The 14,993-nt window shown below is 34.1% G+C and overlaps 1 protein-coding gene across 8 annotated transcripts in view; it reads right to left on the bottom strand.

The window, feature by feature from the left end:
- The window catches only part of DOCK9 (dedicator of cytokinesis 9), a 110,386-nt gene that overhangs the window by 11,865 nt on the left and 83,528 nt on the right, over positions 1-14,993 (bottom strand). For 3 of the 8 annotated variants that reach the window (XM_057366187.1, XM_057366193.1, XM_057366188.1), the window contains 11 exons: positions 13,898-14,012; positions 13,621-13,687; positions 12,537-12,584; positions 10,668-10,804; positions 7,791-7,906; positions 5,872-6,009; positions 5,375-5,557; positions 4,619-4,732; positions 4,266-4,481; positions 3,009-3,066; positions 1,121-1,227 (listed from right to left, as the gene is read on the bottom strand). In XM_057366187.1, the coding sequence (XP_057222170.1) occupies positions 1,121-1,227; positions 3,009-3,066; positions 4,266-4,481; positions 4,619-4,732; positions 5,375-5,557; positions 5,872-6,009; positions 7,791-7,906; positions 10,668-10,804; positions 12,537-12,584; positions 13,621-13,687; positions 13,898-14,012 (1,299 nt within the window). Of the gene's footprint in view, positions 1-1,120; positions 1,228-3,008; positions 3,067-4,265; positions 4,482-4,618; positions 4,733-5,374; positions 5,558-5,871; positions 6,010-7,790; positions 7,907-10,107; positions 10,152-10,667; positions 10,805-12,536; positions 12,585-13,620; positions 13,688-13,897; positions 14,013-14,993 lie in introns of those variants that run through there. The other 5 variants (XM_057366189.1, XM_057366190.1, XM_057366191.1 and 2 more) reach the window with 3 other exon arrangements.

The following is a 14,993-nucleotide window of genomic DNA, read 5'->3' as shown; positions in this document are numbered from 1 at the left end:
AAATAAATTTGTGTAGGGTTCAACGACCCAGAAAAAGCAGTATATTCTTGTTGCAGGGAGTGACTAATGAGAAAAAGAATAAAGACATTCCAATTTTAAAAAATGCACAATAATTTAACTCTGACAAATGGTTTGGCAGGGAAACAGTGACAAGAATTGCCAACAAAACTTTCCACCAGCAGTAGTCACTTGAATTCCTGATCTTTGTTAACTTAAAGCAGTTTGCTCTATGTTGCTTTGTGTAAGATAGTAAATGTCATGCTGGATCAGAAGAATCAGTGTTTTAAAGACAGCACAAAAATTTAAAGAAAAATACAAACCATAAAATGATTTGCACAGTCAAATAATATTGTCATACAGCTTCACCATACACTAATTAAAACACAGAAGAAAAATACTTTTGTTGTACATCTAAACGTATAAATCAGGGGGTTTTCCAACATGACTGCTGCCAGCAGTGGTCTGTAGCTCTCTTCCCCAACTACACCAGCAAATGTGTAGTGCAGATGTAGCTTTTCATAAGTAAGATTATTTATAATATTTTCATACAGGCTATTTACTAGTAAAAATCACTGTAGAGGCAGCACAGATGGATCAGCAAAGATACAAGGAGAAAAACTTAAGCCAGAAAAAACACATGGACACGAGTCTGGTGTCAGTAAAACCACTTTCATTGTTATGACGTATTTGCTTAGGGAAACTGTAAACAGCAAAAAACAGTGAATACATTTTCATTATTTCTGATGGAATAACACCTTAAATCCAAGTCAGTTTTACAAAACAACAGATTTTGCTAACTCTAATAAATAGCCCACATTAGTGCTCATCCTGCCAGCTATAATAATACCCCATTTTGCTTATTTTTATTTTTTTATCCCAAAAGTGGTGTTGAGTTAATATGCTAGCACTGTTTAAAATATATATATATATATATAGTAAATTCTCTGAAGCTGGAACACCTCACAGAATTTTTTTATTTCAGCTTTAGGGTAAGAATGGCAGCTCCGAAAACAATTATTATATCCCTCATATTGGTAATTCTCCAGCTTGAAACACAAAACCTGCAAAAAATCCCAGCCCTTCCATGTACACCAATGCTAACATTTTTATGTTTACTTACTTCATTGAAGTGAACATCTTGCATTCCAACATCCTCCATCATTGAAGCCTCTTCATCTATATTTGGTGTGATTACTCTGAAAGCTGTGCAACCCTGCCTAAACATCCCTGTCATTGAAAAAGAAATACACACAAATTTACTTTTCTCCAGCGGGATAGCATTGGGCCATTTTGTGATTCTGGATAAGGCAGAAGCCATGTTTAAATATACCTACCACAAAATAAATAAAARGATTGATYGGCCTGCCACWGCATGATTAAAATATAAGACCTTGMACTACTGTGAATGTACAAATKGAKGTTAAAAAACCACAAATGTTCATATCTGGGCTCAAACCTACCAAACTAAACAGTGTCAAAATCTTCCTACTTTATCTTAAATGCGTGCCTAATCTACTCCACCCTGAGTCTAAGGTACTTAAGGTGACTTTTATAGTATTTAATTAAACYGGTGTGAAGTCATGCTGGAACTGTGCACAGGAACAGCTCTGGCATGTCAGTTGTTCCAGCATGAACAATATGAATTACATTAACCCTACAAAATGATCAAGGGATGGCAAACCAGATTATTCAAATACAGAAAATCAGGGAAAAACCTAACAAAATAGCCATCTAATTTCCTGAAAAAAATACTCATCAAAAATGGAGTGCAGAATGTTTCAACATGACCCCTGTCTCTTTACTCATGCTGTTTAGCTATTTTTTTATTATACCAGATTGCTGAATTAAGAAAACAGGATTTTCTGTATCAATTAAAGCCTCAAGGGCAATAGGTAAATATTATGGAAGCACAAGGATTTGCACATACTTATTTCACAACTCATTCCTACAAAAATTCTTTCTGCTCAGGTAAGAGCCAACCACTAGAGGTTTTATTGAATGACTGCCTCAAATGCAAGAGGCTTTTCTGTTCCTGGAAATATCACAGGTAGAAGTTTGACCCTCTGTACTACTGAGAGGAAATAAATTTTATATGAGAGTTTACAAAAATAGCAGATCACCCAAAGGACTCACAAATTTATAGAGATTATCACTAGTTCTCAGGTATCATCAGGCTTCCAACTGGACTCAGGAATTTGTCCAAGCAACTTAGTTCAGGTTTGGTCTCTGAGAAGGTTCTGAAATCATTTGGGTAAAGAAAATAGCCTATACACTACACAAGCATTTGTCAAGAARCACAAAAAGAGCAGAGAAAAGTCATCTTTTAGACTCCTGATTTTGTTTCATTTTGAACTGCTATGAAAAGACAAACATGAGAAGATGAATTTGCCTACAAATCCAAAACACTAACTCAGCATCAGAACCAGTCATAACAGACTCCTGAAACTTTCTTCTAGAGATCCCTTTTTCTTAATATAATCCATACCTCAAATCCCTGACTGAGAACTCTTCTGATCCTACAGATAAAAGAGAGTTCTCTACCCTATCTCAAGGGTCATCAGAATCCACTTCTACAGAACACCATGACAAGCTGAAACACTTTGAGGACTATTATCACTGATTGAACATCTGAAAATTTTTACAAATTTGTCTCCTCTGAGAGGAGACAATGCCAGGTTTCCCTAGAGGCAGTGAGGGATTCCTTGTTGAACAAGAATATTCACTGATAACTTTGCTTTAGAAAGCATCTGACTTCAGCTATTAGCAGTTCTGGTGTACAACTAAAATTTTTACTTTCCTAAACATTTTACTTTGCCTTCATCTGAAATGCTGCCCCTTAGATATGCAAGTATACTCTYAAATATGTGAGTATGCTACCTGGCTAGGTCAGAATTTTTTCCCTGGTGAACACTGAAATACCTACAATTTCCTCAAGGAAACAACTGATTTTTTCAAACTATAATGAAAAATATATTTGAATACATTAAAGTAAGGTTTTCAAATCATACCTTTTCGTGTGAGATATTCTGCAACCAGTGCTGCTACATGGACATAGCACATTGCTGCCTAAAACAGAAATAGTAACAATGTTTTAAAATACAATCAAAATTGAACTATTAAAAACAAGGCATAAAAAGAAAGACCCAGAATGGGACAATTTCTTCAGTTTTCCTTTTTGCTGCTTTGCAGGAGATATTCTATGACTACTGTGAAGAATTCTTCACCTCATTTATGCAAAACAGGAACTGTGCAAGTGCACTCCCTTCTCCTTAACCAGAGCACCAAGTGGCATGGACAGCAGTTCACAATCTAGGAGTGATACCATGGGTCACAAATTACAAGGTAGGAGCATCATGMTGGAATAAAAACAGGCAAGTCTCTTTTTTGGCATGTATTTTAAGTGCTATGTGAAACAAAAAAGCTGTTAATRATTCTTGTCTTTTCAGATACCTGARGYTKTTCACTTCAGAAGACAAGCTAATAACAGAGTACTGTGTATGTCTTCTATGTCACTACTGCATAGAAGAAGAGAATTCTATTATTAAGAATTGAGTTAGGAAGATAGCAGCTTGTATTTCCTGGAGATATTTACTTGTTTACATGATGCTCAYCCTAACAGATATTTATGAAATTCAATGATTTCATACAAAGCAATTTACTTTCAGATGGAACAGACTTCCAGAAAGAAACAAAATTAATCAGTATCTGGATAAAATATTTACACTAAGACATACAACAATCCCCACTCTCAATTCTCCTTTCTGCTAGAATTAAATATTTTAACAACAGAGTAAAATCAGAAAGCTTTCCTTGTTTTCAAACAACACAAGAAATTTTTTGTCAGTTTTAAGAACATTAGGAATTTTTTTATTAAGCAATTTGGAATAAAATCAAGCTAATTCTATGAAGATAACAGGAGGGGAATTCAAGGAGTGGCTTTAAGTGTTCTAGCAAGTAATAACAAAGATATTTTTAAGCACAAGGCCTGTCTTCCATGGCTTGCACTGAGCATTCCATTCTCAGCAGTGTGTCAGCTATAGCAGTTGAACATGTTCCTTACATTAATAATCAGAAATTACTTACAGATGTACTTGGGTAGGACAAAAACTTATCAGCTATTGAAACTAATCCAGCAGCAATTCAAAATGTACTAAAAATACTTATTACGTTGCATGCTGAAAACTACATATGGTACATCCCCTTTCTAAAAAGATAAGTTTTAGCTTGTTACAAAGTTAAAATGAGTTGGACTTTTTTTCTCTTACCTCTGAAAGATCTCCATTTTTAACGTGGATCCTCGCCATGCTGTCTAACCACGTYTTCCTCAGCTCAGGTGTACTGGCATAAGACTTTGCCAAACTGTACTGGAGGTCTACAAGCATTTCTGGATCATTCTCATGCTCCTTCATCTGAGCCGTAGCCATCAGCACGGTGCGAATCCGTTTTGTTAAATCCTTCACATCAGAAGGGAATGTAGTGTGCTAAAATATGGAAAAGTTAGGTTAATGACTTTTTTCTAATCATTGCTCAGCAAAATGATAAAACATAACTGGAAAAGATGCTATGAAAGAGTCTTCAAGCATCCTTTGACAGTATGGAAATAAGAATAAAACCAGACCTTGATAATTCTGTCGTTATTGGCACAATTATTGATGATGGAAAGAGACTGCTGAAATCGAGTTCCACCAATTCCAACAACATCAGCAATTAACTGGCTCACTGAAATAATAACCTTGACARAAACAAATATCTTGTTAGTGCATACTTCATGAAATACCCTTAAGATGTACCTACAAAGCAATTACAAAGGAAATTTTGTTCTTTTTAATTGAAAAATTATTCTCCYAAATAAAATAATGTTTGGGGTTTCTTTTCCAATTACCTGTAYAATAACATAGGCAAGGAAAAAACAGGCTTGTGTAAATTCAAGACAAATTACTAATTGCTGGGTGAACTAGCCAGAGGTCATTAAACTGGCAAASTACTGTTCCTAGCTTTGTCAGAACACACAATTTTCTAATTATTTGTTTTGTTTTAGGCTTTTATGTGCTTGCTGCTGCATTCTTTTCCTTCTTCAGATGCAACAGGGTACACCATTTAACAAACAAAATAACATCTATAAAACAGAACATTTGCCTTGATAAATAAAATTTATTTCCTACAAAACACAGGGTCATGCAACTGTTTCTAAGTATTTCCTTGTACTGAWTATATTTTAATGCCATCTTTTCACTCTTAATATCAGCCTTACTTGAACCTAAATAATTGGAGTCTTTATCTGGCAGCTTTTGCACATTGGCATGCAACTGTTTATCTACAATATTGAAAAAAAAACCCAAAGAAACAACCCAAAAAACAAAGAAAATATACTAACTTGCAGATGTGTTCGAACAAAAGACTTCTTCCCTGTGTAGTCAAAATTATTTCTCATTAAGAAGTAAAGTAACTGAGAAGCTTCGTTACGAATTGAACTCAGTTTGGAATTACAGTACTTGAGAATTTCATAGCACAGTGCAGAACACATATCAGCTCTACCTTCATAAAATGTAGAAGGAAACTGAGGAAAAAGAAGAAAACAAAGAATTTATTCATAAAAACTAGCTTCAGATCCTGATCAAATAAGCCTCTCAAGAAAAACATAAATATATTCATATCCTTGAACTGTGGAAAAAAACAAGAGTTATTGTAGCTCATGACACAAAACAATTTTTACAGCAATTCRAAGGACAAGCATTCCACACTGTTGAGATCAAATCTGTCCTTTATTCATCAATTTTATTTTGGGATGTTAGCTCTCAAATTGTTACATAGYTTACTGTTAACTAAAGAACTGGACAAGTACTTGAAGATGTAGTTTTTTAAACTTCTTACCTTGTAAATAAGTGCCCTTAAAGCACTGAATACATTTTTCAATGCTGTTTCAGACTGATTCTTTTGAAGGAAGCAGAGGTAGACATCAAATACTTTCTTCATCAGTGGATTATGTCCGTGATCAGTCAGTAGCTGATTCTTGAACATGATRATGAGAATTTAGGAGTTTTGTACAGTGATACATTTATACTACTTTAAGAACATATACACATCATCAAAAAGCAGGACAATTAAAAATACAATCTCTATAGCATTACCAAGATGTTTGATAACACACATCTGTTGTACAACTATAAAAACTATACCTAATTTTAGTTAGGTATTTCTAACATTTCAATAATTTTGCTCATAAAGGAGGTGTTGCCTTCTGAACAGACTTACAGAACACAATTGTTTTTATCAGTTRTTAATTAAATCCATTTCTATTAATGGCTTTTTGAGAGACACACTCAAAGTATTAACACACTTTGCTTCAGCAGCTCAGACAGTGTGATTTTCTCATTGCAGCATCTCCTACTACAACATGATTCTACAAGGTCTTGCACCTTCTGCAATTCACCTCTGTACACTGCACTCTTCCTTGTCATTCCCTCCAAATGAGGGGGAGAGGGTAGGTTCAGACTGGACATAAGGAGGACTTTTCCTTTACAGTGAAGGTGCTGAGGCAATGGAACAAATTGCCCTGGGWTGTAGAGGTTGCCCATTTCTTTGGAAGTTATTTTCAAGACCAGGCTGGATGGGGATTTGAGCAACCTGGTCTAGTGGAAGCTGTCTCTGCCCATGCAGAAAGGTTGATTGAACTGGATGATTTCTGGAAGTCCCTTACACCCCAAAACATCATATGACTCTGAATTTATGTATTTTAGTGACATTTATTGAATAGGAGCTCCTGATTCTTCTACCTGTTTTGTTTGGATCTTTGAGACTATTCTGGCATACTCTTGCCTACTTTCTCAATATACAACACACAGATAACCTTGAAGGATTGTCATTCCAAGCATGATGGGTTGATAATTAAAAATTTAAACTTAAAACATTAGTAATTTAAATTTAATTTAAAACATTAATTTAAATTTTAATTTAAATTTGATTTAAAACATTGGTATTAAATCTTTATAGCTAGATATCTTCATTTTTAAGTCTGTCACGAGGTCTGTGGACAGAACTGGCCCTAAACTCTATTAATTAAATTACTGGTAAAAGGAATTTMATTGTAAATAAGATCATGCTTTCATAACTAGATTAGAGATAAGACACTAAATTTGAATCTTCAAGCAAGAATCTGGATACACTTCCCCAATTAGAGGAGAAACAAGCTAGAATTATCATCTCTCCTTTTTATGGCTTCGATTTTAATGTTGGAAAATCTCATTAAAATAGACAAGAGGGGTAAGTAAGTGGGTGTGCTATATAAAGATTCCACAGGAGAGCTCTACAGCATCTGATACAACTAAAAGAAGTCTTATTAGTGGACAAGTTGAAAAAARTTACAGAAGAGGAACACACAAATCACTATTAATGAGTGCATTACTATAATAAGGAGCCCAGTTCAATATGWAAGTCTGAGAGCATCCAATTATGGTTTTGCCATGGATCTTTGACCTTACATGGCCATTTAAAAGACACATTTACCACTAGTATCAGATAGACACTAAAGCTTTTAGAATTATTTTTAAGAAKTTAGGCTGAGGAAGCAGCTTTTCCCACAGATTACTGCCGGTGTATGATGTGTAACTAAAGCCAAAGCATTTTGCTATGAGATATAAATTTTACATGACAATAATAAAATACAATGCTAGAAAAATTAAAAATACAATGCTAAATTAATAGACTACSAAATGTAATCTAAAAAATAATTTAAAAAATATTTCTTCTCAAAGATATTTATGGAAGAAGTTGAAACCAAGTCATGAACAAACCTTAAAAGCCATTGTGAATAACGACAGAGTGTCCAGAATTGTAATGCAAACTTCGGTGGCAATATTTGCTTCAAGTAAAGACTGGTGAAGGACATCTGCATCTGAATGGCCATAGCCTACAGAAATTCCAAATGAAGTGTAAGTGCTGGATACACTCATTTAAATGTTTCTTATTTCCAAAAGACTTGCTGAACTAGGAAAAGATTAACAAGTAAAAAGCCTGGCAGAAATTAGTATTCAGTACAGAAAAGTAATTCATATGCATTTAAATAGTTTCCAAWATGGACACATAATTATTCCAACATAATTTGCACAGGATCATAAAATATATTGAGTAAGAACTTCAACAATAGAAGAATTAAACAGCAGTTAAAACTATGTGATATTTCATATATATGTGCATGTATACACATGTATATATATATATAAAGTTATACAGTTATATATATACACACATATATATTGGTAAGTACTGCAGAAAGGATGAAGTTACAGCTGAAAATATGTAATTTTGGTAATTTAGTGATGTTACAATGGTCTCAAAGYTAATCCCAAGTCAACCATGATAAAATACAGAACAATAAGAGTTGAAGGAATACAATCCTGTACTTATATGCAGTTTAGCGCCCAAATAATAAATTCTGTTCTTGTAGCAATACCATGCAATGGCTCCATAKTCAATAAAAACATTTTATCACTTCTAGTTCCATAGTGTATTTTAATAATTTTAAAAACATATCCTGCTTTACCACTGATTATAATATGTCACTTATGTTCCCTAACACCAGTCTTTGAGCACYAGATTGACAAATGTGCCCAGGCTGCTTCATAAAAATTTGTTCTGGACCATGTTTATAAGTCAGATTTACAGCCAACTTATCATCACTAAATCAATGGCAAGGATGACAAACTWGCTGAGATCAAGTAAAGAGCTGAAGAAATGCCACAGTGTTTTATAATGACACCTGGCCACTTCTTTCTGCACCTTCTTGCTTCCCTGGCTGAACTACACGTGTACCCCTGTAACCACCAGTTTCCTTACATTTGYACATTCTTTCTTTAAGCACAAAACTATAATGAAATTTCTCAGATACTGAAATGTATCTCTCACATCATTATTTCAGTTCTTTTTCTTCAGGTGATTAGAAAGGGAAAAAAAAAGTTTATAATTTACACTAATCTTGCCAAAGAATCTTGATTTTAGAAACAAAGCAACTATTTCCACCAGATACTTCCTTTATGTATCCCACATAGAATACCTAAAAGATTTTTCAAGATCTGAATGCTACTTTGGATACATGATAGAGGCAGACTGACAACTAAACAAAACTGGAAGTTAGACAGCAAGATCAAAGATATAAAAATCAATTTCACACTTGATATGGTTTTTACAGCAACATATTTTCTACTTGTAAAATCTTGGTCAATACAAGGTGTAATATCCTGATATTTATTAAATGTCCATTAAAAAACACCTATTATCAGTTTAGACAAACTTATCTGAGACACCTTCCTTCATAATTTCCTTCAGATGGAAAAGAACAGAAAGGTTTTTACGTAAGCATGCATTTTTTAAAATCTTTCAGCTCACCATTTCCTAAAAAATCAGTAAACATTGCCAAGTTCTGGAAGTATGAAATCTCTTTGCACAGGGACGTGCTATCTATTTCTCAGATTTTCTTTTTAAAAATCAATCTTTATCTACAAAGTATTATACTACATTCAATGTGTAGCCACACAGTGTAAAGGYTTTCTTTTGTGTATCAACAACCATGTAGAAATTATGTTGATACAGCAGCAGCAGCGAGGAAAAAAAAGTAATTTCCACAGAGATAGTTGTCTAACATTCTAAAAGCAAGCAATCGCATTTCTTATATTTAAACAGATGTGATAATGCATTTATAAATAGAGAGGTACTTTGGGATTTTTTTTTCACTTTTACACAAAACAATGTGGTAAATCTTGTGCAATTTGGCAAACTTTTGCTTTATATTGCAGAAAAAAGAGCTAAAAGATTTTAAGAGACAGTTAGATATGCTTTGGGAAATCAAAGAATGAACACAGTGAACATACAGTTAACTCAAATAATCGTTTTACTGCACACAATTCTTTTCAGTACCAGTGGTGTATTTTACTGGATTAGTCAACCAGTTTCATTGTTTTTTGAAGCTGAAAATTGAAAAATGGTGCTTTAGAATACTTCACATACAGTATATTGCAATTTAGAAGCAGCATGTTTAAAAAGATAGGCCACAAGCAGATTTAGTTTTCAATACAGCAGTCTATACAAGCTGACTTCAACCTGATTAAATCTTACCATTGTCTACAGAAATTCCAAGAATACTTGATATCTTTCTCACACTGAAAACAGAAAAATCACTTCATTATTGGACGCTTTTTTACTTCCAGACAAACTAAATCATGGGCTCACAATCTTCGTAGAAATTCTAAGAAAATTATTTCTCCTTAGGGGATGTCAAAACATGGAGATATGGTCAGAGTGCATATATTTATTTTTAGACTAGTAATTTATAAGACCAAGTAGGAACAAAAAAAAATAAAGCTTAATAAGGCAAATGGAGAAAAAAAGGTAAATTTTGTAACTATGTGCAGCACAAATTTGAGGTGTATATAACTCCAAAAGAATTAAAATACAATTTTAAGATATACTGTAATTAACCATGCTCCATGTTATGGCATCAGCCAGCATTGATTGTTCTATCACAAAGCAGAGAACAGACCATCGACTGCTTCCAGCTATTCATTTGACCTAGAACAGTAAAAGTCATCGGGATGCACTGGTGTGGCTCTGGGACCTGTCTCTGGTGTTGTGGTACTGGTTGAGGATGACAGATGTTATCATGTCATGAGACTTACTGTGGTTAAAAGTGAGAGAGTTATCCAGGCTGCTCAGCTGCTGCAATCTGGCATGCATCATTCCTGTTCTGTTACGGGAAACAGGCAATGTCTGAGATTTTCGATCATGAACTATGGATCCTAACCCCTCCTGGTTCCTGCAAGATGGGTGAAATGGGATAGAAGCAAAAGTTAGACATGTCAAACTGCAGCAAGACAGGAAGTGCTGTTAGTTAAGCACAAGAAGTTTTATAGAAAGAATGATAATGCAACCTATTCGCTGTTTTCTTTATAAAACAAAAATAGGTAGCTTTTAAAAAAAGCATCACAGCAAACTATTTCTTAAAACCTCAAAGCATGAAAGCAAAAGCACAAAAGCAGCCACTCTTGAAGTGCTAAATTTACTTCAGAGCTTTTGAAAAAATAAATACTTGAAAACATTAATTCTGAAAATACTCAGAACCCAAAATTGAATTCTCTATTTCAATTGCAAAATTTCAGCAAGAAGTTAGGACACACAGCAGTAAAATTAGAAAGCACACGTGCAACAGCAGAGCAGGAATGAACTGAGATAGYATCATATACTGCTTACCCAAGCAGGAAGGGAGAAGAGCCATAGACTTTGTTAAAATTGCAGCAATCAAAATGAAGAAAACAGAAAAGTGATCTGTGTTAGCAATCAGTACAGGCTAACTTCCTATTGTGTACCACCACCAGAGCTGATGAAAGATGAAAACCAGTGCTTGAATTACAGAATTCCCTGTTCCCTTTCATTCTCTGTCATTTGTGTATTTTAAGAGTACRTGCATTGACTGTGACATATTTCAGTGTAGTGACAATGTGAAAGACAATGGAAGTTACATTTACTGGGAAATTTCACAACACCAGATGATTTCAATAGCTCAACATTTTCAACATTAACATGCAGCACACAGACCAGGTGATCAGTAAACACAAAGGAAGTGTGGYAGTGTCCTCCACAAACAAGTCAAACAAAGTAGTTGGAAGAAGTTTTACAAAAAGCCTGGAAATTATAGACTCCTGTAAATCCAGAATTTGACATACATTTGAACACAAAGATTACAATCAAAACTTCAAGAAAGCCAGGTTTATTTTTGAGGTTTTTTAGGTTATGTGAACATTCTTTTTTCAGAAAAATCTCCAAGGAGATAGTCAAGTTTGTAGAAAAAGATTCACATTATCTAAATTAAAACCAAAAAAGTTAACATTATAGTGAGAATGCATTATCATCCAAAGTCAGCAACAACTTTCTCACTGACTTCAAGAGGGCCATTATTTTAACTMCACCAGTTTAATTATAACAGTATTACCATATCAACCATAGTGTAAGGTTTAAAGAATTTGCTATCTTCTACTCTATTAAAAACTACTTTGCATTAAGATAAAACATTCATGCAAAGAYACTAAAATAACTGAATACAAGCTTCTGACTCCCACAGAYCTTCTTCGGACTTCAAATTTAAAAMCARCAACTTTGGAATGTTCACTACTCACCTTTCAGTAAAAATATTATATATACAAAATTTCTAAAACATTTCAAATTACATGATTTTATGGCCAACTAAATAAACTCAACAGATCATAAAATTTCTTTCTCAAAGACATTATTTCAAAGAAAAAACGCTAAAAGATAGCATTTAAGGGGTGGATTTTAAAGTCATCATTAACTAACAACTCGCAGATTGTTCACCAGACTTTCAGACAGGATACAGATTTGTTAATATAGTAACAGTTACTTACTTCAAAATCTTTTGCACCATTTCACAATAACTCTTCTACTCGTGCAATTTGTTACAGAGGTTCAAGGCATAGCGTACACACTGTAATTATTAGTGAATAAGACAGTGAAATTTAAATTCCACACAGTACCTGGCTATGTATCGTTTTCCCATGTACTGGAACTGATGTAAGCATACTCTGCAGAGAACACAAATCAGAGAAGCCACACTTAAACCAATCTTTTCTAGATTTATGTACATTGGAATTATTTAACCATTATTGCTAACTTTAAACTCTTACATCAATAAACTTCTTTATTTCTCCCACCCTTGAAATTCCCCAAGCCAAGAAAAGGTAAACATGGCTCTTCTGAAGCCAGTCACAGATGTCTGATTTTTTTTAGCAAATTGGGATTGACAGCAAAATACCCTAAAGTAMCTCCAGAACACACCTATCCCAAAGCTCTGAACCCAAACAGCTACTGTGAGTCTAACAGTGACAAGACAGAYGGGCAAAAGACATTCTAAACATTCTTCTTTAAAATGTAAAGCCAAAATGAAAGCTTTCAGACTCTCTCTTCCATGTGTCAGTTGAGAATGAGGGAAAAAACTGCMTTATTTCTCTTCAGCTCAGCTCCATTTTTTACTGAGACCTTAAGTAGCTTAGCTGTCTCCAAACCACAAAGTCAGAATGATGTTTGCCTCCCCAAACTGGTTATTCTAAGTGCAAAATAACTTCAATTCCCCTTTCTAATATCTTCTTATCTTTTTACATTCTAAGTTTTTCAGATGGAGTGTAGCCATTGATGACARATAGCAGATTCATCATATATCTTTTCACTTAGAGAACAGCAGAAAACACATGAGGAATGCTAGCAGCATGGTTCTGAAGTCATGCAATTCCATATTTGCGATTAAAAAAATGATGTTACAAGATGCAATTTATTGCAGAAAGGTATCAAAACAGTTGGTTCCTCTTCCATGAGCACTGCAATACTCTGAGCACTACTTGTTCAAATACTTCCCCAGATCCCTTCTGCATAGCCTAAATCCCAGTGACTTTCATGGAATTGGACAGACATGCAATTGAGCACATTATGTTAGGGACTGAATAGATCAGAACAGTATTTAATTATTTTAATAAATAAAAAATTTACACATGCTTATATCCACACTGACGTGTTTAACAGAACAGCAAAACACACAATTGCATGACAAGCACAACAAAAACTTACTCGGTAATCGTGAAAAAGTCCATGAGTTCAGATTTTGTAGCCTTGTTCCAATATGTAAACAATGCATCTAGGAAAATGAAAAATATTAAAATAAAGGCAGCAAACAGTCAAAAATAATAAATAAAACAGTTAACATCAGTTCTTAGTTTTCAGATAATGGGAATTCAGAGAATCTAGAAATGGCTTGTGGGGTACATATAACAATTACTTACTGAAAAAACAGGAATAAATCTAGCATATTACTTGGAATTTAYAAAAAGCAGGAAGAATTACCTACCATCTGACATACTTCTTAAAATATGAAGGAAACACATGAGCAGGCTTTTGATCTCTGCTTGGTCAAGTTTGTCATATCGAACAACAGAACTTCCTAAAGTGCTGCTCTGTTGGTTCTGAAAAGCAAACAGATGTATTTTGGCTGAAGAGTTCTTAAACTGATAATAGACTAAAATGTTTTCAACTGATTTAATAATTCCTGCAACAGGAAAAGGATCTCAGAATGGAAACAAAAATGTTTCATGTAGAGACAGGTCACTAAAACACACGCTACACATGTGAAGTATACCAAATCAAGCCTCTTTGCCTTTATTTTTMATTCCTTCTAGATATAATTCTTTCCCCCAGCAGGAGAAGTAAGAGGAAAAGTCACCCAAGAGTGATTATTAAAAAAGTTAACTATACCTAGGTACCCACATGGTAGAAATCAAGCCTACTCCTTCTGCTTAGATGAAATACTTGAAAACCAAATGCTACTSTTAAGTGATACATATATGCTCCCTTGCTTTTCAAGAGACTTKATGCTGAACTGCAGACAGGCCTGCCTCTACAAAATTTGTTCCATTTAAAGATGCAAGAACCTCAAGGAAAACATACAAGAAGGGCAGTAATATGCATTCTGTAAGATTAAATACTAAATAACTTGCTTTTGCTCTCCCCTTCACCCCCAACATACAAACAAACCCAAACAAAAGCAAAACCCTCTCCCTGTTTCATTTGTTAATACAATTCCTGCACTTGTGGGAAGTTTATCAGCAATCCACAATCCTATGTCCAAAAAGAAAAAAATCTCTATAATTGGTCTTTCAAAATGTGTACCACAAAAGAAAAAAAAGGAAAAATAAAACTGTGAAATATATCAATTGAACCTTCGGCAAAGACTTACTTATAAAAGAATAATTCCCACACAGTCAAGTGTTACAAAATCCTCAGTCTGAAGCTTTTATAAACATACTGTATAAATATTTGTTTAAAGTAAAAATTATGCCCTTTATAGTATCCAATATGCCACTTATGCAAATGGAAAATGAACCAGAYACTTAATAAGTTTTCTGTGAAGTCAACAGTCTGGTATAACTAATGTGTATACAACTCTC

The sequence above is a fragment of the Malurus melanocephalus genome, unplaced genomic scaffold (assembly GCF_030028575.1).
Source record: "Malurus melanocephalus ecotype Western Australia unplaced genomic scaffold, MMel_1.1 scaffold_61, whole genome shotgun sequence".
Lineage (NCBI taxonomy): Eukaryota > Metazoa > Chordata > Aves > Passeriformes > Maluridae > Malurus > Malurus melanocephalus.
This window is presented reverse-complemented; position numbering and strand designations above follow the sequence as displayed.